General features: G+C 41.8%; 1 protein-coding gene across 1 annotated transcript in view; it reads left to right on the top strand.

Annotated features, from left to right (window-relative positions):
• The window catches only part of Epsti1 (epithelial stromal interaction 1), a 96,359-nt gene that overhangs the window by 57,414 nt on the left and 13,657 nt on the right, over positions 1-25,288 (top strand). The window contains exons 7-9 of the mRNA XM_021203733.1: positions 2,258-2,351; positions 11,203-11,235; positions 13,069-13,149. Of these exons, the coding sequence (XP_021059392.1) occupies positions 2,258-2,351; positions 11,203-11,235; positions 13,069-13,149 (208 nt within the window). The remainder of the gene's footprint in view (positions 1-2,257; positions 2,352-11,202; positions 11,236-13,068; positions 13,150-25,288) is intronic.

Here is a 25,288-nt window from a genome sequence, read left to right on the forward strand (position 1 = left end):
CAGAGGCAGAGGCAGAGGCAGAGGCAGAGGCAGAGGCAGAGGCAGAGGCAGAGGCAGGTGGATCTCCCAGCCTGGTCTACAGAGTTAGTTCCAGGACAGCCAGAGCTATACAGAGAAATCCTGTCTCGAAAACAACAACAACAAAACAAAACAAACAAATTAAAACCAAACAAAAAACAAAATAAATATTCACCAGGAAGAATGTTAAGTGCAATATACGTATGGTGTAGGACTGTCTCCTATTTTATGTTATTGATTTAAAAAACATCAGATTGTGTGATATCATTAGTCTCTGTCTATTCCGGGCAAGGTAAGTAATTCTCGTAGACTATTAAGACAGGTTGTGCGCTGTGTGATTGCTGAGGTCCCAGGCTTCTTGGGGTTGTGAACTTTGCTTCACTTTTAACAAAGTGCGTTCCTTTCTTAGCTCAAGCATCTAACTTTGCTTAAATGCTTGGTTCTAGCCAAGAAACTTCACCATGGTGTGGTGTTGGCATCTTCTGTGCTTGACGTGGGTAAGAGGAAAAACTGGGTGGTGATTTGGATTAAGGGAAAAACCAAAGGCCCTCGTACCTGTCCAGTACATGTCAAGGCTAAAAGCTAAAGGGAATCACCAGAAATGTGTGCCTGAGTCAATAATACTATGGACATTTGGGTATGTGCTATACATACTTGTATGTTAACATGTGTGTGCATTGGCCTGTATACATGCATGTGGAGGTCAGAAGTCACTTTTGGTATTTTATTCTATTGCGTCTTTACCTTAATTAATGTAATAATACAGGGCCTCACTGTGCATAGGTAGCCTGGAATGTGCTGTGTAGACCAGGCTGACCCCCAGCTCACAGAGACCCTCCTGCCTCTGCCTCTAGGGTGCTGGGATCAGAGGTGTGGGCCGTCGAGCTCAGCTAGTGTCTGTCATACGTTTTGAGCTGGAATGTCTTAATGAATCTGGAACTCCCTGATCTTCTAGACTGACTGGTCAGCAAGCCCCAGGGAGTTTCCTGTTTCTGTACTGCCAGCTCTGGGACTCTTGGTGTGTGTTGCTATGTCCAACTTTTTATGTGGGTCGTAGGTTCAGACCTCAAGCCCTCATGCTTGTATAGCAAGTGCTTTGTTGACTGAGCCATTATTTCATCAGGCCAAGCAGTGCTTTTTATCCTTCGAGAAAGTCCATGTTTTTCCTTGAATCAAATGCAAAGATTGTGTGTGTGTGTGTGTGTGTGTGTGTGTGGTATGTGTGTATGTATGTGTGTATATGTGTGTCTGTGTGTCTGTGTAAGTGTGTGTCTGAGTGTCTGTGTGTGTATATGTGTATATATGTGTATGTGTGTGTATATGTGTGCGTGTCTGCATGTGTGTATATGTGTGTATATGCATGTGTGTGTATGTGTGTGCATGTGTGTGTATGTGTGTGTATGTGTGTGTGCATGTGTGTATGTATGTATATGTGTGTATATGTGTGTGTATGTATGTCTGCATGTGTGTGTATGTATGTGTGTATGTGTGTATGTATGTATGTGTGTGTATGTGTATGTATAAGTATGTGTATGTGTGTGTATATATGTATGTGTGTGTATGTGTGTCTGTGTATGCATGTGTGTGTGTGTGTAGATGAGTGTGTGTGTGTATGTGTGTGTGTATATGAGTGTGTGTGTATGTGTGTATATGTGTATATGTGTGTGTTGTGAGCTGTATTTCTGTTTCCGAGTTAGAAAGGGCTCCAGGTCGATAAATGAGAGAACTGCTCAGAGGCTTTGCGAGTCCTCTGAGCAGTCAGAGCTATGTGGGAGATGAGATGACTAAAGGAAGATTCATGGAGGGCTCAGGGCTTAATGTAAATCTGAAAGGAAGTGAGATGTTGTCAGGGATTAGTGTTCCTCAGGTCTATATGGAAGAAGTCAGATGTCAAACCCGAGATATGCGCAGAGGAAATTAAGCAGCATCCTGTGGAGTGGCAGGGAGGATTTGTCTCTGTCGATAAGACAAAGTGCAAAATATGAACTAACTGGCTCACATTTCACAAGGCCAATTTTATATTTTTAAAACACACGCTCTTCAAGATGCAGTCCTGAAAAACCCACTTAGTTTTGATTTTCTACTACACCTCCACCTTTAACCTTTTGTTCTCCCTAGGATATTTTTCATCCTCACCCCATGGAAGCCAGGCTGGTATCCTAAGGCACAGTAAACAGCACTATTTCTATTTTTTTTTTTTTTTTTTTTGAGCACTAACACCTATTTGTTTTCTCGGTAGCAAAACAGCTGAGCTCTTGAGCAGACTGGACACAGAGCGGAGAAACCGAAGTGCCTGTCCGATTGCTCCTCCTGGTACCCAGTCCTCAACATGGGTGAGTGGAAACTCAAGCAGGCTGCTGTCTGCCACCTTTTGAAGAGATGTTTAGGGACTGAAGATTAAGTACACAAAGTGACAGACACAGCACAGAATCATCTGAGACTGCCCCACCCCCAGCAACTGCTCCTAGAGGTGTGAAATAATGCTTGTATTTGTTCCCGACATGGGCATCTGAAACGTCCTTTATCTTACCCAGCCATCCACCTATACCTCCCCCAAATCTCTTATCTTGTACAGAACAATGTGTTTTCTTGTAATATTCTTTTGTGTTTTCACTTTTATTATTTAACCCCCTCTGCCCTTAACCCCAAGCCCTCTCTGTCTAGTCTTCCTGGTTCTTTTCCTTTCCCCAAATAGTCCTGCCATTTCCATGTTTTTTATTTTTTTAATCTTGATTCTTCATGAGGGGAAAAACACTGGACATTTGGTTAGCCGAGTCTACCTTGTTTTGCTTGGCACTATAATTTTTTCATTCAGTTCGTTGTCCCGAAAACAACACAGTTTGGTCCTTGATGGTGAAAGATATTCTGTCGTAGTATTCCTCCCATATTTTCTTTATCCTCCATCTGCTCACAGGTGCTTACGCTGATTCCATAGTTTGGCAATGGTAAATGAGGCTGGGTGAACCTGGGCAACCAGGTATATTGCTATGCGGACCTTGAGTCCTTTACCTCGCCAAAATGCTTATTTCCACATAAGAACCAGTTCACTTTCTACCCCGAGTGACCCCCGAATCAGAGAGTAAAAACCATCGTTTAGACAGCTAGGCGATGAGCGCAGGGCTTAGCACCACCAGCAAGGGCTGCACTGTTTTTGAGAGAAGTTTGTAAGCCAGGCTGTGGGCAGCTCTCCCTGGTAGAGGACGTCGGGGCTGCAGATGACGAAGTGAGTTAGTAAAATGATGAGAGCCATCCCAGGTGTTAGAATTCAGTGCCACAAGGTATAAAGGCAAAGGGAGAGCATGCTTGGTATAAGAGAGATGGCTGCCACAGATTCAAGAGAGAAATAAGCCAGAAGGCTCAAGAACCAGCCCCTGAACCATGAGGAGCTTTCGTCAACTGCAGTATCAAAGGCCGATTAATGTCCAGTTTGTGTAGCATCTCTGGCCCCCCAGATTCGAGTAGCATTACCTAAATCAGTGGCTCTCAACCTTCCTAATGCTGCAACGCTTTAATTCAGTTCCTCATGTTGTCGTGACCACCCCCCCATAAAATTATTTTTGTTGCTATTTCATAACTGTAATTTTGCTACTATTGTGAATGATAATGTAAATATCTGTGTTTTCTGAAGGTCTTGGGTGACCCTGTTAAAGGGTCACTCAACCCCTCAAAAGGTTCAGAAGTGCTGACCTAGACAGTGGGACACATAGAAATGTCCCCAATGGGAAGCTGGTGGCACTTCTGGTAGAAGAGCAACTAAGAACATTTGTGTGTCAAATTGGCAAGCTGTGGGGGGCCACTGGGCCTAAAAGGCTGTGAAAGGAGGCTTTGAGATCTCTTGTATTTTCCTGGGACCAGACAGATAGTGGTATGCAGGATAGATCCAAAAGAATTGAGAACGGAGAACCCTAAAGGCCCTGGTCACTGAGTGACAAGGAACCCATCAAGAGAGACTAGAGGTGATGGTGAAGGTTTGAAAAATGTTTAGAAGGTAAAGACGGCCAGATTTGGTTATCGCTTGCCAATTGGGAGAAACACTACACCCCTCTTAGAAGAAAAGGCGCATTCTTACTTCCCATCCTTGTAAGCATTCTATTTTATTTATTTTTTTCCCTGTTTCTGATGTGGCACTGCATACTCTAAACTTGTCAGTGTGAGCTCTATAATTTGTGTCACCCCCGTGGCTGCAGGATCCTGAGGGGGAGAACTGAGAAACTGTGTGTCACAGACTTAAATTATGTGTGGAGGGCAGGTCCTAAGCAAGTCTGGGTATCCCCATGGCTGTGCGGGAACAAGAGGACAGATGGGAACGGGAGTGTTTAGGGTTCTGCTTGCCAGGGAGTCTTGCTTTCAAGTTGGGAGCATCTGAATCCTGTCATTTGAAACGTGCACCAGGACTGTCTGCCGGCTCCGTCGATTTCAACTCATTTCCTTGATTTCACAAGACCATCCTGAATTCTTAATATTGTCATCTAGAAGGCATCAGCCACGTCTCCCAGAGCTGCATCTTCGGTGGATTGATTAGTGCACACTTCACATCATCCTCCAGCCATCAATGGGAAATACGGAGTGGGATCAGCCTCAGGAGGATGATTTCCTCAGGAGCCGCATGCACGAGATACTCCATTTTGACACAAAGCTATTAATACGCTGTCTATGTTCGACATACTTAACTGAGTTCTGAGCACAGTGTGCTCCACTCTGTCTATCTGATCCGTACGCATACTGTCTATCTGATCCGTACGCATAGGTTTCTGAGAAGGCTTGGTGACGCCATTTCCAGTGCTTTAGGAAAGTCAAGTGTGCACAGTGCACTTCTGTGAGAAACGTTTGTTCCTTGTAGAGAGGATAACCAGTCAATGTCCAGAATGTGAATGACCTGTCCCTTCCATCTTCATGCGTGTGAGGAGCTGCAATGACTTAAATTGTTGTAGCTTTTTTTCCATTTCCTAATTTTAATATGCTCTTCAAAGTAATTTTGTAAAAATTTTCTTCCTACATTTACAAAATTATATTTTATGCATATATTCAATATATCTTTAGCATACCTATCTCATTGCTCTGGCTCTATAGCACAACCCTTTCCCAACTTCATGTCTGTTTTTTTTTTAATTGATTTTTTTAACTAAAATTTTCATATAATGTATTTTTCCATTCTTTTATAGTCTTTCCCCTTCCTGGGTTTCCAGGCTTTTGTAGCAAGCACCTTAAACTGATGAGCCATCATCTGTTGTTGTTGTTGTTGTTGTTGTTGTTGTTGTTGTTTCCATGACAGGGTTTCTCCGTGTAGCCCTGGCTGTCCTGGAACCAGCCTGTAGACCAGGCTGGCCTCGAACTCAGAGATACACCTGCCTCTGCCTCCCAAGTGCTGGGATTAAAGGCGTGCGCCACCACTGCCCAGCTCTTTCCCCTTCCCAATCCCTCCCACGTTCTCCCTACTACCTCCCCACACTTAGTTTCATGTTCTTTCTCTCTCCAAAAGCAAAATAGAAAAAAAAATCAAAACAAACTAACCAAAATAAAACAAAAACCAGTAAGACAAAAATTAATAAAACTAAACCAGACAAAAGACAAACCAGGAATGATGGAATCCTTTTGCATTGTTTCAGTGCTTCTGGGAAGGAGTCTGTCATGTGGCTCTCCTCTTCCAGAAGATGTTAATTAACCACAAATAGCTTGATCCTTAGAGCTGGACTCAGTGTCCACTCCTCCTCTCTGTGCTGGGAGAACATTGTGCAGGTCCTGTGCATTCCTGTCCCAGTCTCCGAGAGTTTGTGTGCGCATCAGTCCTGCTGTGTCTGTTGGGCACTGTTTCCCTGGAGTCACCTCTGGCTGTTGAAATGTTCCACTTCCTCTTCCACACAGAACCACAGAGAGGGGAGGGCTTTGATGAAGACCTTCCATGTAGGACAGAGTGCTCCAAAATCTCTCACTCTGTACATTGCCCAGTTGAGTTTAGTAAGTGCCGCTCATACTTTTGGGCATGGGCCACCTACCAGAGAGCACATTCCCTAGGAAACATGACTCTTCCCTCCGCCAGCCAGGTATCAACTGCCAGTAGCTCCTCTGCTATGGATAGTATAATATAACCCCCCATTAGCATGTATGTATGTATGTATGTATGTATGTATATAAGCATATATACATATATTGAACAGAGGTACCCTACATAAATGGACAATGCTGCTTTGTCCACCAAATTCCTGAGTTAATAAAGGAATTTCTCAGTACCAGGCATGGGTTATCTCCCCCTGAGTTCTTAGACACTCTTCTAATTTGAACATCTATCCACCATTGGAAGATAGGGATTTTATAAATACTATAGATAAAAAAGGCTACAAGAAAATTCCTTTGTGTGTTAGAATAAAGCCTTTTGAGCTTTAGGACTCTAGACAAAGAGGACTTTATAGAATTCACCTACACATAGATGGTGTCACTCTCTCTAGTAAGTGTGTGTTGGGGTTAATGGATATTTCCAGATACATTTTAAATTTTATATCCATGTGCATGTTTCTATTGGAGGGAAGTTGCCATGTGGCTATCCACTCCCTCTGCATACCCTACACACTCCATGTGATTTGTTTGTATTTCTTATCCATGGGTCACCTGCCCCTTCCTTTAAAATATCACATGATGCGTATATGTCTACCCTCCCTCCACTCTGCTTCATCCTCTTTGTATCTGAACACCACAAAGTCCTTGTATTTTCTGTTGTGGCTGTAACAGAGCACTGTAGACTGAGTGGGTAGCTATGAAGTACAGCCGAGGCTGAAAAGATTGCACTGAGAATGTCTCCATGAAAGCAAATTCAATATTTACATATCTGAGGGCCAGAAATCCAAAATAAGTCTAAAGGCACACACACATACCAAAAAAATCTATGGGACTGGTTCATTTTGTAGAGACATGGGCATCTATGTCTTGCCTTTTGCTATCGCTCGTGAGTCTAGGCATTCATTGGTTGCCTGTCTCACGCTTCATCAACCTGACCCTTATTCTTTCTTCTCCCTGCTCTGACCTTCTTGCCCCATTGTTCTGCAGACTCTTGAAATTACATTGGTCTACTTAGTTAATACAAACTATTAACTCTCCCATCTCAAGATCCCTCATCTTCACTGTGCCTTTTGTCACTGGTAGTGATATTAACATAGTCTAGATATTGGGGTGGCACTCTCTCTGGGAGGCGATTTTGTACCCTTTTGGATTTTTGGCAATATCCATTGATATGTACATATTTCTGTCTCTTGATGACTTTCAATCTTTGTTAACTCATTTTTTCTTGTCCCTTTCTCAATACCACCAGTGTTTCAGGTTTCCCAGTATTATGAGCTGAGTAGTTTCTTTTTTTTTTTTTTTTCTCTTGGCCAGATAGCATATTCTGGTTACATTTTTCTGTGTCTTGTAACTTGTAAGCATTTGAAAAGACTCCATTTTACTTTTGCATTCTTAACCAAATGTTCAAAAGAAACCATCTTCGCCATTCTGCTCAGTGCTTCTTGATTAAGGTTCCCACAGATTTTCCACTTTGTGACTGTCAGCTAGCTCATTGGTGCCATCTTCCCTGTTCAGATCTCATTTCACTGCAGCTCTGAGTGGTTTGTTCTTCTGGTCTTCAGCACAGGGGTTCTTCTGGGACTTTCCTTTAACACAATGGGTCAGAGCATCCTCTGCCCAGGGAATCAATCTGGGGAGCTTAAAAACTTGTTCATGCCTAGGTCACACCCCCCAGGAGATGCAGCTACAGGGTGACCTGGACCTGAGGGTATTTTTAAGCACCCAAGGTACCTGTGAAATGCAGCCGGGATTGCGAAGGATGCTCTGAGGATGCCTGGGGAATTGCCTTCCTTTATTGCTTTCTTATCCTCTGGTCTCTGGATCTCCTTGGCTGTGTTTTCATGCTTTGCTTCTTTGTTTTAATGTATCATCTTATCTAGTAGAGTCCTGAAGAAGATGCATGCAGGACAAATGTGCTCAGGTCCTCCTGCGACCAAGCTATTCTTTGTTACTCCCTCCTACTGCACCCGCAGCTTGACTGGAAGCTGTTCTGAACTGGAAGAAGGTCTGCTTCTAGGTTTTGGTGGTCTCGCTCTTCCACTTTCAGTATTGGCTCCCGGAGTCCCAGGGCGTCTGGATTTCAGTTCTTACAGGAGCTTTGAAACCTGCTTTCCCTGGGAATAATTTAACATCCTCCTTTCCTCTCCTGATATTCTGTAATGGTATGACTGAGTATGGGGGTTTTTATTACCCATTTTCAATTTGGAAACTCATTTCTAGTTCTAGATGACTTTCCAGTGTTATCTTTTTTCATTCATTTCCCTTCATTTTCTCCTTATAGAATCCCTATCCTCCTAATCCTAGGCTGCCTGGATTTATTTTCTTACCTTTTCCTTTGAACATTTCTATTCTCCTTGAATGTATTGCCAGGTACTTTTCTCACTCCTGCCTGCTCACACGTTTTCTAGACTCTAACCAATAAAGTGTTTTACTGACTTAATAGTTTTCACAGAGAAGGGAAATCTTCATTTTCTAGGAATCTGTCTTTGATGCTTTCGAAAGAATTCAGCCTCTCTTTCCGCTGGGTGGCAACAGTGTAGGAGATAGGTGTGAACTCCACCGAAGACGCCAGGATGCAGGATGTCATGCGTCTGTCAGCCGTGCTGTTCACCTTTGCTGCCTTCTGCACGTGGTACACCTGCTTCCATCCCCCCACCAGGAGAGTACACTTTGGATTTCCCATTAGCATTGAGAGAGTTAGCACTTGGGTTTTCAGGGCAAGAGCAGGCACGTGAGGTAAACCGCATCTATTTAGACTTTTTAAATGATTCTTTTCTTTCATCTTCCTATGACCTCTCCGGCTTCCCAGGTAGCTGGTGCGTTCATTTCCTGTGCCCTCGTACAGCTCTGAAGAAGGAAAATAAAATGCTTGCCTTTTTTTTTTTTTTTTTTTTTTTTGTTATAAATTTTTTTAATATTTTTAGTTAAGAAAAAAAAATACGGAATGTCATTTCTTTTCTTAGAGAATTCCGAAGAGTAGTTTCTTGTGCTTTTTTTTTTTTTTTTTTTTGTCTTTTGAATGTGAAGTGTCTCCCATAGGCTCGCGGATTTGAGCACGTGATCCCCAGCTGCCGATGGTGTTTGGAAAGGTCATGGGAACTTTAGAACAGCAGTTCTCAACCCATAGGTCAGGACCCTTTCACAGGGTCCCATGTCAGATTCCCTGTATATCAGGTATTTAATTTACAATCCATAACAGTAGCAAAATTACATTTATGAAGCAGCAACAAAATAATTTTATGGCCAGGGGTGGGGGTCAACACAAGATAATGAACTGTTCACTCTCTTCTGGACAGCAGCTGCACTGTGACAGCTGGGGTTCCTGCTCAGGCTATTGTGTTCTTCTCACTATGGAGGAGTGGGTCCTATAAACTGTGAGGCAGAACAAACCCTTCCTCCTTTAAACTGCATCTTGTCAGACACTTTGCAGAAGAGAAAAGTAACTAGTTTACCCTGCCCAGTTCTTCCTACTCTTGCCAGCTCCTGGTTTGGCTCATTCTTTTCTTGTATCACTTTCTTAGAAAAAGTTTGCCAAGATGAAACAAAAGAGGCCGAAACAAATAAACAACCAAAACCAAACCAAAGCAAAACAACCCACAGAACAGGTGTCCATTGCAAATGGCTTCTTGGGCAGGGGTGGGACCCAGGTCCCATATCCCCTTCTCTGTGCTAGGATTTTATCTGGGTTACGCGTGCTGCCGTGGTCTCTGTGAGTTCATGTGTGCATCAGCCCTGCCGTGTCTGACAGACACCATTTCCTCACAGTCATCTATCGCTTCTGGCTTTTAGAATCTCTCTGTCTCCATCCACATAGATCCCTGAGCCTTGAAGGGTAGGGCTTTAACGAAGACATTCCCTTTAGGACTAGATCCTGGCTGAAACAATGTGATTTGTCATTTGTTCATGCGATGCTACTTTCTTCCCTTCGTCTGTTTCCTGTTCACTCTGAAGTACAGCTTAGTGCCACCCACTTGGAGAAGGGTGTCTTTGACCCTGTTTATTAAATGTCATCTTTACTAGCCTCATTTGTCATGACAGTTATCATGCACTGGTGCTGTAAGCATTGTCTCACGTATCAACTTCGGCATAATGTGGGACTTTCTTGGACCCACCAGCAGTATAAATAAGATATATAGTCGTCTATAAAGTTTAAAGCTTAGGCCTTTTGCATGGGCAGTCTTCCAGCTAGCTCAAACAATCGACGACCTACCACATGGCAAATTCTATACTTCTCTATTCCTCTGCTTCCTCACTGTCTGCTTCCCACCCCTGCTTTGCTCTCAGCATCTCTCCTCTGACCAGAAGTTCCGCCCCCTAGTTCCTGCCCTGCTATTGGCTGCCGGTTCTTTTTCTTTACCTCCTTTCCTTTCCTTCCTTCCTTCCTTCCTTCCTTCCTTCCTTCCTTCCTTCCTTCCTTCCTTCCTTCCTNGAGAGAGTAGCCCAGCTACTCTTCTCCCTTCTCCCTTCTTCCTTCTCCTTCTTCCTTCTCCTTCTTCTTCCTTCTTTTTCTTCTTTCTTTCTTTCTTTCTTTCTTTCTTTCTTTCTTTCTTTCTTTCTTTCTTTCTTTCTTTCTTTCCTTCCTTCTTTCTTTCCTTCTTTCTCTCTCTTTCTTTTTTCTTTTTTTCTTTCTCTTTTTTTTAAACAACCAATCAACTGTGAGGCACCCTCTGATACATTTCTAGATTGTCTTTAAGCAGGCAAGGAAGGACAAACTTTTTTTTACAAAATAGAATACTCGGTGAAGGGTCATAGAGATGACAATATCAAAATCCTGCTGGCACTTAGTTCTTTGCCAGTCCAGTATTAACAATTGAAAATACAGAGACACACCATCACATAATGTGAAGAAAGGTTACAACAACAGTTACTAAAATCTGGGATCTCGTTTGACATAATACTTGCACACAGGAGGCTCAGGTATTGTTTACAAATAAATGTATTATAAGTATAGCTTATAATTGATAAAGTTGTGTTTTGCTTTGATGACAAAGCTTTAGTCTATTATTATATCAAGTGAATTTTTAATTCTACAAAACTATGCGAATGCAGTGATTTAGACTGGGCTAGTATTAAGAACTAAGAAAAATGTAGAAAATAAAATATATTTTTCTTTTGTATTTTTTTTTTAAACAGAAACTTCCAGTCCTGCCTAGAGATCCCAACTGGGTAAGCATGAATTAGAATTGGGGTTTCAGATGACTGGGTAAGCATGATTTGGGTTGCAGGTAACTGAACTTTCCATAGCTAGGGCACCACGTGACTCCTGGGTTCTTGTAGCCTTTTATATGGCACCTCCTGTGTTGCATCTCACGTTGCAACTTACGTTGCAACTGAAAAATAAGATTCATATCCCTATTCAGAGTACTGTGATACATTTATAGAGAAAGTACTCAAGTTGAATTCGTGTTCCTTGTTTAAATCATAATATTTACCAACATTCTTCTTTGCTCTCTGGATCTGATGTGGAATATTTGTGACTAAGATTGACTTTCTCTAATGTAAATGGAAGGGGCATGAGAGAGCCGCTATCCACCTGCTGTGGCTTATCACAACTCCGTAGTTTGGGAATATAGATAAGAGAAAGTCATGATGTGCAGGCTGCTTATGTGATAAAGTAGGCTTTGGGCATAGGCGGGATTTCTGAACACACAGGGCTTCACTCGTCTCACTGGTACTTCTGCCTGATGTGATTCTGAAAGCTTCTCTCCCTCCCTGAAGAGAGGTTCTTGCTGTTTGGTGGTAGATGGATTTTTATAGTTATAAGAGTTGGGGAATGATCTAAGAAGCACTTGAGAAAAATGATAGTAAAGGAACAGGGGGAGGCAGCCTACACGGGCTATCTGGATTATTAGTCAGGAGAACGGGGCCGGAAATATGTGGCTTTCCCACACGCGGCTCCCAGGAGTGGAGTTTCCGGAGCACTAGATTATCAGGTTGTGCTTAGGAGGCTGGGGCTAGCAGGTTGGTGTCAAGTAGGCAAGCGATATGGCACATGAATGAAATACAGATAGTCTGCGCTCACGATGGGGCCACACCCAGGCAAACCCATCGTAATGTGAAAACATGACAAATCAGAATGTATTTAATGTGCGTAACCCAGTGAACATCCTAGCTTAGCAACATCCCAGTGTCAGATGTTTATCTTCCTGACTGCGTGGTGGATGGGATCCGTGGCTTGCTTCCACTGCCGAGCACCCAGAGGTAATGTGTTACTACATATCACTAGCCAGGGAGAGAGGATCAGAACTCAATTCTACTGCATGCACATTACTTCTGTACAACCATAAAGTTGGGGATGAAAACCATCACAAGTGAACTATAAGTCAGGGACCATGACTGCTTGAAATCTCATACATTTCACAAGAGTAGACCCTGGCTACCAGGCCAGGGCTATGCCGCTGAAAGACAGCAAGGCATACCGTTGAAGGAGCTGGCTCTTCCAAGGCTCCTGTGCTCCAGAATAGGCCTTGCATGTCCCCTTCTCAGGAATAGAACTGTGTTTTGGGTACAGGTAAAGGCTTAGAGAGAAGGCCATCTTTGAAATTACAATTGTATCAATCACCAGTTGACAGAGTTTAATAGGATACCACCAATGGGCAGCGGCCATAACAGTGATTCTAAAGCCAGTGCCGTTACTGCTTGTCTATGAGAGGGACCAATCAGTCGGTTGGAATAATCTCAAAAACATCGTCAACTTCCCACCAGAAGGGATGAATTATGTTGGTTATCTCCAAGGGAAAAAAAAATTTTTTTACAGCTTAATTAAACAAACATTTAAATCATCCTTTAAAATGTGCTGAATGATTGTGCTTGCACTGGCCTTCTTTTTACAGATCCCAGGGGGTGTCTTCAGATGGTGTGCATAAATCACTCAGTGAGCAAGCGCATATGAAAAGCGTAGTGTAGGCTCCGCAGTGAGGCTGAGTCATTAGCAGCAGTCCCTTGGTAGGAAGATGAATATTGCTGAGGGTGATGCTTCTCCACCTTACACCTTCACAGGCTGGCAGCCAAGCACACAGGGATTCTCTGCAGAGGGAAGACAACCCCAGACTGCAAAAGACGAGGGACGCACATCAGAAGGTATTCACGAGGCCTTCCTCGTTATGGCAGATCGCTTCCAGTGCCGTGTGCTTTCAAAGGCTTGGTGAACAGAAACGTTTGGATTCTTTAAGATAAAAATTGGAAAAAAAAAAAAAAAAAAGAAAAGAAAAGAAAAGAAAGAAAGAAAGAAAGAAAGAAAGAAAGAAAGAAAGAAAGAAAGGTCTGACAGCGCTTTACAAACAAAGGATGAATTCTGGGTTTGCTCTGTGGAGATGGCTCTTTCCAGCCACAGCGTTTATGTATGTAGCCCAACAGTGGCCCTCAGTTGGTGGTAGCAGTTCATAAAGAAGATGACTAACACACACAGGAACACAAAACACAACCAACCCCACATAGTGACCCAGGATCTACGACATTTACAGATGGCATCCAGAGAAGAGTCCAGCATTCTGAGTGAAGCAGGCATTATGAAACTAGTCTGAAAGTCTATACATACACGTGAAACCTTCCATACACTTTGAGCAATTGAAACCAGCGAGGGGTGTGTGTGTGTGTGTGTGTGTGTGTGTGCGTGTGTGTGTGTAACCTCCTAACTTCCTAATGGTGGAATTTCACAATTTAAAATTTGTAGTCTGGCAACTAAAACCATTCGGGGTTGTGATCTGATGGTCAACCCTGCTTTCGATAAGCAGGCACAGACCGTGGAGCACAGAGGCAGTTAAACGGAGACAGACAGAGAAGCAAAGCGGTGTGCTTTCAGTTGTATAGACATTGAGGACAGTGTAGCACTCAGGGCTGTAGGGAAACAGATGCACAGCTGTGAGGCCTGCAGTGTGGTCCCTCTATGTGCTGACTACCTACTCTTCTTCTACATCCTCGGCTTGTCTCCAGGATTTCAGTTCATTTTTGCATGGGCCATGGGCCAGAAAACGGAGAGACCATGCCAGGCCAGGGGTTTAATCCTAACTCCTCACAGTATGCAGGTGATTCCCACTTCCCCTTGACTGTGACGGATGTTCACCATGAACACAGGCCATAGATTTGCTCAGGGTTGCGAAGGCAGAGTTTGCCGTTCAGTGCAGATTGTTTATTGCCTTGAAATAGTCTGTTCTTCTCATTAATTATCTTTCAGGTAAATTTCCTTTTTGTCTCTCTGTGTTTTATCTCATACTTCCTGCACCCCATTGTTCTTGGTGTTCGTGTGGTGTTCCTCTGTCTGTTGACTTGGGTTTTAACCACTCTGTGTCGCTAGTTTAAAATCTATTTGTAGTGATGAAAGTGGCCGGCTTTTCTCTTGCCCTGCTCCGCGGTCTCTTTTCATTTGTGGATTGGTATGTTCTCATTTTCTGTGGTTGGCAGTTCATTTGCACACATTTGTACTCTCGCCACGTAACTGCCATTCCATTCACAGTATTCTCTTTATTTTTATGATCTCTGGCTGCATTTCCTCTGTTGTGGTTATTAATCATTTCCTTCCCCCTCCCCTCCCGAATTATGAGAAGATTTACGGCGCTTCTATTTCTGTTTTTAATCTTCTGTGCCGCCTTTGCTTGTCTCTTCAGATCTGAGGATGCATGCATCTCTCTGGCTTTCTATCTGCGTTTATCCTCCCTATTCCTTCGTGATTCACCATTCCCAGGACATCTATCAAACAGATTCCAGGCGTGCAGGGTCGTGTCTCCATACATCTTCATTGTTTCCTTTGCGTCCTCCCTTTGCATCTCGTTCTGAAGAAGGTCCTGGATCGTCCCACCGACTATGACTACATTCCCCCAGCACTCTCCACTGTGCTTATCCGACACATGGACTGAATCCATTCGCTAACCAAAACTGCCCGTTTGCCTTATCCTAGCAACGGTTTGCTTTCTGGATCTAACATGCTTGTCTCTCTAATGATGACGGCTACACAGTTACTAAAGATTTCTACTTATTATACCAACTCTATTTCCCTCGATCTTAATATGGTGAATCTTTCTTATGTTTGTCCGGACATGCCGATACGGAAGATAAGCGGCCCCTGTCGTTTTGTGGGGTGGGTGTCTTGTTCCCTGTTTTCTCTGAGCTCATTCTCTCCTCCTGTGTTCAGTGCTCCTGCCTGAGGAAAGAACCTGCACCACAATGCTCTGGCTCTTGTCTTCCAGCTGGCACCCTCAGCAGAGGATACTGCAGTATCCCGGGTATGAAGCGCCTTGGTATCCCAGGATGCCCATATCCCCTTATGAAGCTCCTTGGGAGGCGTGGTTAACCCAGCTCTAGTGACTCCTGCTCACTGGGGCTCCCATGTAACAGATGCTGTTCTTTTCACCATTTTGGCCTTTCCTAAAGTCCCTCATAGGTTGATTGTACTTCCTGAGTTTTCCATGGGTTATTGGTTTAATTTAAAAAGTGGAAAGGTAACAAAGAAACCCAGAAAACATTTAAACAGTTAGGAGGCAAAATGGTTTATGGAGGCCATAAAAAAAAAATAGTACTGCACTGGCATCTTATGGGAAATGCACGCAGAGCTGTGCACAGAGAAAGGAAATTATAACTTTTAAATCCATTTAATACGAAAGAAAAAAATTCTGTACCAAGGAATTAGCAGCAGCAACAATGAGTGAAACTAAAGGAAGTAATTAAGATAAAAACAGAAATTAATAACTTACTAATTAGAAAGTTTGTGAAGCTGCTGTTCTGATACTCCAGTCACATATTCTGAGATAAAGTCAAGGGATGAAGAAATCTGCAGTAAGCTGGATCGTGGATCAGGGAGATTAAACACACCAATACAAACATACAACATTAGAACTGAGAGGCCAGGAGTGTAGCTGTGGAGGATTAAGCTCTAGCTGCTGCAGGTAGGCAGTGCTGATAAATGAAAATCTATATGAAGGGGGTGACTTGCTAGGAAAATGTAAGAAGACAGAGTTAAAAACTCATAAAGAGAAATGAAAATATCTTGATTTGGAAAGTTTTCTGGGCATCCCTTGCCCTCCAACAGACTAAGCTTAATTTTATTTTATTTCATTTTATTTTTTATTAAACAATTTTTATTAGATATTTTCTTCATTTACATTTCAAATGCTACTCCAAAAGTCCCCTATACCCTCCCCCTGCCCTGCTCCCCAACCCACCTACTCCTGCTTCCTGGCCTTGACATTCCCCTGTACTGGGGCATATAATCTTTGCAAGACCAAGGGCCTCTCCTCCCAATGATGGCTGACTAGACCATCTTCTGCTACATATGCAGCTAGAGACACGAGCTCTGGGGGTACTGGTTAGTTCATATTGTTGTTCCTCCCATATAGGGTTACAGACCCCTTCAGTTCCTTGGGTACTTTTTCTAGCTCCTCCACTGGGGGCCCTGTGTTCCATCCAATAGATGACTGTGAGCATCCACTTCTGTATTTGCCATGCACTGGTATAGCCTCACAAGAGACAGCTATATCAGGGTCCTTTCAGCAAAATCTTGCTGGCATACGCAATAGTGCCTGCGTTTGGTGGCTGATTATGGTATGGATCCCTGGGTGGGGCAGTCTCTGGATGGTCCTTCCTTCTGTCTCAGCTCCAAACTTTGTCTCTGTAACTCCTTCCATGGGTATTTTATTCCCCATTCTAAGGAGGAACGAAGTATCCACACTTTGGTCTTCCTTCTTCTTGAGTTTCATGTGTTTTGCAAATTGTATCTTGGGTATTCTAAGTTTCTGGGCTAATATCCACTTATCAGTGAGTTAAGCTTAATTTTAGAAGTAAGTTCTTTGGAAAATTTTTTGTTTTTGTTTTTGTTTTTCGAGATAGGGTTTCTCTGTATAGCCTTGGCTGTCCTGGAACTCACTTTGTAGACCAGGCTGGCCCCAAACTCAGAAATCTGCCTGCCTCTGCCTCCCAAGTGCTGGGATTAAAGGTATATGCCACCACGCCTGGCTTAGTTCTTTGGAATTTTTACAGGGCACATTAATATTTTTTTCTTGTGCTTAGAAACTGTTTCAGATGAAGGAAAAGAATTAAACTTTTTGGCTTTCTTTTAGCTATTGTTTAAGTTTGTGCATACACACAAACACACACACACACACATATACATACACACATAGAAAGAGAGGTACAGATCTTTTAGATATGTTTCAAAAGATTAAGATTTAATATTGAAAAGAAAATCAAAGTAGAAATTTTCTCTTTAATAATTTACCAAGACAAAAGTGTTTATTCTAAGAATGCAAAGGTAATTAGCTAAATTGAAATTTTTTATATTTAATTTTTGCACTTGGAAAAACTACCAGGAGAAAGTATATTTGGCCATCTTTTAAGTTGCAGTAAAAAAATTGATAGATTTTAAAATTCTGTCAGTTAAATGAAATTTTAATAAACTATAATAAAAACATATTCTTAGCATACTTATAGCTTACCAAAACAAAACCCCAATGTCTCCATTATTAGTACCAAAGGAGCAACACAAAGATGCTTACAATCCCAACCATCTAAACCAAGACCGCTCTGGAAATTCTGATGCAGGGTTCATCGAAGCTACTTGGTAGAAAACTATTAATATTAATTGCATGGAACAAGCTCTGAGAATTATTTTAGTCACCTTGATAAGGCAAGAAATGAACATTTTAAAGGAACTCTTCTGATTATTGGAAATAGGCTAATATTTGTGGATGGCAGCGATTTGCCTACACAACCCAAGAGAGTTTGTTGACGAGTAATTAGTCAGGTTGAAGTCCACGTGAGAGGTGGCTACAAGAGCTTTATTAAGATTTCACTCTTACAAATGCCAGTGAAAATTGATTAGAAAATGTAGTAAGGTAAAAAGGAGCCTACAGACTTTACTGTGTTTTTTTTTTTAAATCATTAAGTAGCTTAAAACAAACAAACATACAAACCATAACTTCCTTTTATCCATAAGAGTCCATTTTAATGAACAGAGGTGGTGGTGTCTCTGGGTGGAAAAACCCAACATTGTAGTAACTACTGTTGAATCCAAAATAATTTGTGCGTTTAATTCCAGCAAAATTTAAAATACTTGGAAAATTCTTTCTAAATCTCAACTCTGAGAATAATGGAGAAATTAAGTGAGGAACTTCACAAAACCATTACTACTAATTTATATATTTGCTGGGACAGGAACTTATAGTAGTGTTTACAATATGGTGTATACAAACTGGATGCTGTTGCTTCTCCCAGGAGAACATGAGAGGCTCTAGGGCACTATTAATTTTTTAAAAAGCAATAGTTGTAAATGCTATTTGCTTATATCTGTCTATCTTCCTATCATCTATCTATCTATCTATCTATCTATCTATCTATCTATCTATCCATCTATCAATTTATTTTTGACATAGTGCCATACTATGAAATAAATAGCCCAGGCTAGCCTACTGAACACTGGGATGAAGAACCTGTAACAACATCATGCCTGGCAAATATACACATTTGTTATGAGAAAATAATCAGAGATGCTGTCCTAGTTAGGGTTTTACAGCTGTGAACAGACACCATGACTAAGGCAAGTCTTATAAAAGACAACATATATTTGGGGCTGGCTTACAGGTTCAGAGGTTCAGTCCATTTTCAACAAGGTGGGAGCGTGGCAACATCTAGGCAGACATGGTACAGGAGGAACTGAGAGTTCTACATCTTCATCTGAAGGCTGTTAGTAGAATACTGACTCCCAGACAGCTAGAATGAGGGTCCACACCCACAGTGACACACCTACTCCAACAGGGCCACACCTTCTAATAGTGCCACTCCCTGGGCTGAGCATATACAAACCATCACAGGCACCCACAAGAAGTATGCACACATTCATTTTTGTAATGATTAATGAAAAATGATTTGTTTCCTGGTAGAAGACTGGAAGATTCTGGAAGTTCACGTGGTAGCTGCCAGCATATTTTAATGGCAAGAATATATTCACATTTGTGAAAATGAAAATATAGGTTAAAAACAGAACAGAGACAGACTTTTTAAACCCACCTCCTGTCACTGCGCCTTGTGTAGATTGCTTCCTTGCCCCAGCCTTGTGTGTTGTGTTCAATGGTGCTGGTATTTGCCTCGTGACATTTTGTTAGGATCAAATGAGAGGAAGCTGTCAAGAGTTGGCCCTAAGGCCTGGCACACCCTAAGCCTGATGATGTGACCCAGGGTGACAATCGGTAATCTGTTGTTTCATCAGGAAGAAAACACAGGGACTTGCTAAAGGGGCATATCTTTGGGTGGGGAGTCTTCTGAATAATTGTTTTCCTTTATACTTTTTATAGTTTCTACATTCTCTACAGTAATCTTCAGCAAAAGAAAAGCTTTTCTTTTCTTTTTTTAAAAAGAGAGTTGATAGTTGATGTGAAATATTTCTAGGTGAAAGACAGAGAATGCTGAAATCAAAGACAGTGGAGCTGGACTCCATTTGTTAATATTGACACTAAACGATAGCGCTCACCTTCACTAGTTAAGGGGAACTTGGTCACACTGTGTATCATTTCCCATAAGTGTTCTGTCTCACTGTATAGTTTTCTTGACTCTCCCATTTCACCCCTCAGCGCTTATTTCCTTCCACTTGGTTGGGGCACCTCTTTCTTTCCCAGAATCCTTCACCCTTTTTTCATCATTCTTGCTGGCCAAGGTCATCTCTGTCCTTCAGCTGAGGTACCCCTTCTGGTAGGGAGCCTTGGAACCAGGCCCCTTTAGACTCTCCCATCTCCCATCAAAGTCTTTTGCAGCAAATATTCAAAGGCGGCACTTCTTTTCCTGTCCCTTGCCTCGGCCCTTCCTTCTTCTCCTGTGCCTTGCCTCGGCCCTTCTGCTTCCACTGTGCTTGTCTGGTTGAGCTGAGAGAACATCCTCTCTTGGGAGATATTCATCCCTCCAAGCGACCACACATAAATGTTTACACGAAGCAGTCAGGCTGAACCGTGTCTATACATGCCACAGTCGGAATCGGACATGATTTCAAACTCTCCCTATCTTCGTTTTCAATTAGTGCACTCAGGAGTTGCTTTGGAGCTGGTCTTTTGCTCTAGCCTCGTCCCTTCTCAAAGCTTCCACAGCTATGCACACACCTGAATGTGGGCTCCTTTGATAGTGCAGGGCGCAGGGAGTACATAGAGGCACAGAGCTGACCTTACCTCTAGCAGGAGAAGCCCTCCCTAAGTCCCATGGAGACTGGGCTCCCAGTACTAATCTCTAAAGTTGCATAGCAGCTCTCCAGCACCCTACCTCCTGGCTTAGCCAGATGGTCCTTTGTTAGCAAGGGATTCCTCTGGTAATAGGTTACCAGACCAGCATTTACACTTTTCCATTCTTAACATCTCAAGGTGGTGTCTTCCCATTTCCCGGAAGTGCCCTCTTTGCCTGGTGTTTTCCATGCCTGGAGAAGATCCACATCCTCTCCTTAGAGAGCTTTTACAGATAATACTTAAAAGCATTCAATATTCATTTCTCTTGCTTGCCTTTCTTGCTTTGTCATTCTGTGTTATTATTGGAATTTAGGTTCAACAGTGCATTTCTCTTTGCTTCGGTTGGTGGTTCTTTCTGGGTCTGCTTCCATTTTAAAAGACCGTTTCCTTTCAGGGAAGAGCTGCACTGAACTTGCATTTGTACAAACCCAGGTGTCTGTGGAGAAGCAGGTACCTAACATATATGTGCCGAATATGATAAGGATCGAGTGTCTGGTGTGCTGCGCATCATAGCATCTTGATTTTCTTCGTGCTACAGTCTCAGTCCCTGGGACCAGAACAACTTATTTTGTATGTGCCCATTCATGAGCGAACCCAAGGAAACGAACCACAGATATGCTTATGGGGCATGCAGACACATCCTCGGCGGCTGTCAGTTCAGCAGAACAAATTAATTAGCTGAAATTATCTTTCTTGCTACCAAAGAATAATCGGCCTCTCTTTGGAATACACTGTGCTGATGATCAGAAAATAATCCTGACAGCAGTGGTACCAGCCACCCCCTCCCCCTCCTGCCATCTGGAGCTATGTTCTCGCATGGCAATGGCTCATCAGTTCTCTGTCCCCACTTCCCACCAGGTCCTTCCTCTCCCCATCTTTGCCTCTGCAAAAAGATAGACATGTCATCGTCCTTCCTTCTCCCTTTCCATTCTGAACTTCCTAGTATATTCATTTCCTGTTTTATGACCTCCAAAGGTTAAAAACTGTACCTATTAGAATCTGTTTTTACTTACTTACTGAATTTAATATATTTTAATTAAAGCAGAATTACATCTTTAAACAAAGGGAAAAATTAAGAAAGCAGAGGTGGCCTTTTGCATGAGTTATACATTCCCATAGTTGGTATAAGGAAGTAGTATGTGTATAGATACATCATAAAACATGAAGTGCATCGGATGTTAAAGCTTGCTTTCTCTATCTACCATCCAAGTCCCCTACCAATAGCAATGAACATTTTCTTGCATTTTCCTACAATATATTTTAAGTATGATATATGCAAGCATTGAAAAGTTGAAAATGGGGGTGGTAGAGAGCTGGCTCAGTTGTTTAGAGCACTTGTTGCTCTTGCAAAGGATGTAGATTTGATTCCTACCACTCACATGGTAGCTCACAGCTCTCTGTAACTCCAGTTCCAAGGATTCCATTCTTGTGACCACCACAGATATACACATTTGCATATGCAGATACTCATGCAAATGAAAATTTAAAACTCTAAACATTAGAATGGTTATTTGTATATATATATACAAAATATTTGTATATATATATTTTTAGGTATGGATATTTAAAAAGCTGCTCTAGGTTTTTATTTTTGTGATATATATATATGTATATATATATATATATATATATATATATATATAGTGTGTGTTATATATATGTATATATGAATGAATGAATATGTAGTATGTGTGCCTATGTGCATGGACATTCACATGTGTTTAGACACATTCACACAGTGTGTATATATGTGAGTATTCATATGGGGGGGCAGAAGTTGAAGGTGAGCATCTTCCCTGATCACTTTAATACTTTAATTACTTGAGGTAGGGTCTCTCACTGAACTCAGGAGCCACCCACCCCACTGCCCTGGGCCTTTAGATGCTGGACTTACAGGTGGGCTACTATGTCTACCCAGCTTTTATTGAATTCTCATGCTTCTGTGAAAAGGGCTTTATCCAGCTCTGTCTCTGCTCTGACTTTTTAATCTATTCATGTATCTGACAGCCCTTCACCCCAAACTATATCTCATTCTCTGAAACTGTTTCATAGAATTACATTCTGTGGACGATCCACCTCGCTTACTGCTCCTCATTGAGAGACATTAAGAGTTGCTCCTTAACACCCACAGTTTTGGATACAGCTGGAAACATCTGTATCCAAATCCATATTCATCCTCAAATCCTTCTACAGAGGACAGGTATATTTTATTACTCGGTGATTACTGCTCTATTGTGCTCCATAAATGAAAGTTTGGTCTATCAAATTGAATGTTCCGGATTCTCTGTCAGACTTTTCTGAATTTTTGCCAATATGGTAGAAACATTTTATCTCACTGTTTTGATTCCTATTTCTCCGAGTGAAGGTGAGAACAACCTTGAGCTGACAGACGGCCCTGGCTTTTTCTGTACAGCATCTAAGCCATCACCTTCTCCAAGGTGTTCCCTCCTCCTTGCTGGTTGATGCAGCTCTTCAGTTCTTTTCTCAGGCCTCTGCCTAAAACCATCATCAAGCCACCATGCCTCAAATCACTCTTAATATCCTCTGCATACAACTGGGCTGCATGTTCTTCTACTTGACCACAAGCTTCCTCTAGAACAGGAGGAAGGAGCTAGAGCAAGGAGCTTATCTGTCGTGTGTGCCGCTACAGAACCGTCAAATCCATCTGAGCACAGCTCACCTCAAGACTATCTGAAAGTTTGTTCCATGAATAAACAGAACACATCAAAATAGCTCTTAAATATTTATTTGTCCCTATTTCACTTATTTTAAACCTAGCTTATGGTATTTCATCAAAATAGGAGCCATGGATCTCCAGTCAGCTGAATGAATCAATGGTCTCCTTGTATGACTTTCTTTGTTATGTTTATAAATTTACTCGTATCTCCTTTGAAAATGTGATTTCATGGTTTTAGGCTCAAATCTTCTAGACTTTTATGAAGTTTATTTGTGTTTATTAAGTGATGGATCTAGTTTTGATTGTTCTCTTAGTAGCTGTTCAGTTTATCACCCTTCATTCAACTGTCCATGCATAGGCATAGCACAAGTCTACCATGACCATATTTCCCCATGCACTGGGTCTCCTGCCAGACACGAGCTGTTTACATCACCAAGTTTCAGGGTACATTTTTAAAATGTCTTGTAGCTCTAGGTCTTTTTCATTAATTTCTTTCTCCTTCTCCTCCTCCTCCTCCTCTTCTTCCTCCTCCCCCTCCTCTTCCTCCTCCTTCTCTTCCTCCTCTTCTTCCTGCTTCTTCTTTTTGTGGCCATGATTACAGTCTTGAATTTTTTTCCCCTAATAAGTTGCTCAATAATTTTGCTTATATCTGGTCTCTTTCTTCTCATTTCCCACATAGATAGATAAGACATGATCTTTGTTTTGATGCTATAAGTTTACAAGGACAATAGCAACACAACAATTATAACAACAACAACAAAAACGGATAAGGGAATTACAGCCAAAAGGGAAAAAAGACATCATATTTATTTATTTACTTACTTTTTTTTTTTTTGGTGAGATTCAGAATCTCAGACATGTGAGAGCCATACTTCGAGAGTCTTAGCAAAAATTGTATAGCTAGAGAATAGATGGTAAGTGATAACTGACCAAGCAAAGCATACGGAGGCAGAACTCATATTCAAGAAGAGGCAAGGTGCAAACTGATTAACTCTCAGGGCACAGAGGCACATGGAGGCTGGAGTTAAAAGCCACCTAACATACAATGCAAAGTGGTCACCCCTGAGATCAGAGGCACAAGTGACACTGGACAGACTCAGCAGGTTGTATTTATATATTTATAAATATGTATACAACAATGTCAATCAAGGGATTTGAGAAGAGGAGCAAGGAGCTGTCAGAAGGAAGGGACATGGGGGGCGTGGAGTGAAGAATGGTGGGAGAAGTGATGTGGTTAGATTAGTTTAAAATTGTAAACAAAACTAAAACAAGAGGATGAACTGGAAACCTGACGAGCTACAAGAGCTTGGCACCAGATTTTTGGGAAGTGTTGAGTGGGTAAATAGTATGCATAATTTTGTAGAAAAAAATCACAATTTTTCACTTACTAGCATTGTGTTAAGTCTGAGGATGAACCAATGTTCTGAAGAGTCTGGGAAACAATAGATTTAGAGTATAATGTATAAGAAACAAGTGCTTTGGGTTCAGTATGAATTTTCAGTTTATTTTAGGCTTTTCATCTGGAAATGTGGTAGTTCTAAAAGACCAGCCATGAGCATGACCGCTCATTGGAACGCACTTATCAGGACAGGACAATACAGTACCTACCAGAAAAATCTCGTCAGCTCCAGGGCTGGTTTATTCTTGGACCTAACAGTTTTCTTTTCCTCTGCTTTTGTCTGTCTTTGAGAATAAGATTAAAACTTGTCTGCCTGAAGGTGGATGACAGGTATTCAGGAAATCCTGGCACATAGTTCTCCCTGTGGTATAAGCCTATAATGGAGTGTCTGTGTCTGCAATAAGTTAGTCCTTCCAAGAAGACAATCCAATGTTAGAAACTAGAGACTCACAGTTATGTGATGTAGCTGAAACCGAGAACCCCTAGGGAGCCTAAAGTTCTGGTAGCAGGAAAAATAACTTAAAAAAAATAGATATAACTGCTCAATGTTAGGGGAGAACTTATTCTCTGGTAAAGGCTGAGAACTCTTAACCAACAGAATTATACTGCAAAATTGAGTTTGATATTTACTTTTAAGTTACAGTGACTTTTTACTAGGAAAGAAAGGTTACAAAAATACTAAGAAATGGTATTGTATGAAATTCTTAAAGGAACTAATTTGATTTGTCTTTTCTTTGTAAGACACAGATGAGTTTGAATCACATTGTGTTTTCTTCTCTGCATTTTGTACACCTTGGTCTAATTTCTTGACCGTGCACATTGGCTTTTTAATCTGACAATTTTACACTCGCAGGGCTATTCTGTTAGACTAAGCTGCAATTATTTTTGCTACCTACTTATTGAAGGAAAATAATTTCATGTCCAAATAGATTTAAATAGAAGTTTCAAAAGTGA

The sequence above is a fragment of the Mus pahari genome, chromosome 8, assembly GCF_900095145.1.
Source record: "Mus pahari chromosome 8, PAHARI_EIJ_v1.1, whole genome shotgun sequence".
NCBI classification, from domain to species: domain Eukaryota; kingdom Metazoa; phylum Chordata; class Mammalia; order Rodentia; family Muridae; genus Mus; species Mus pahari.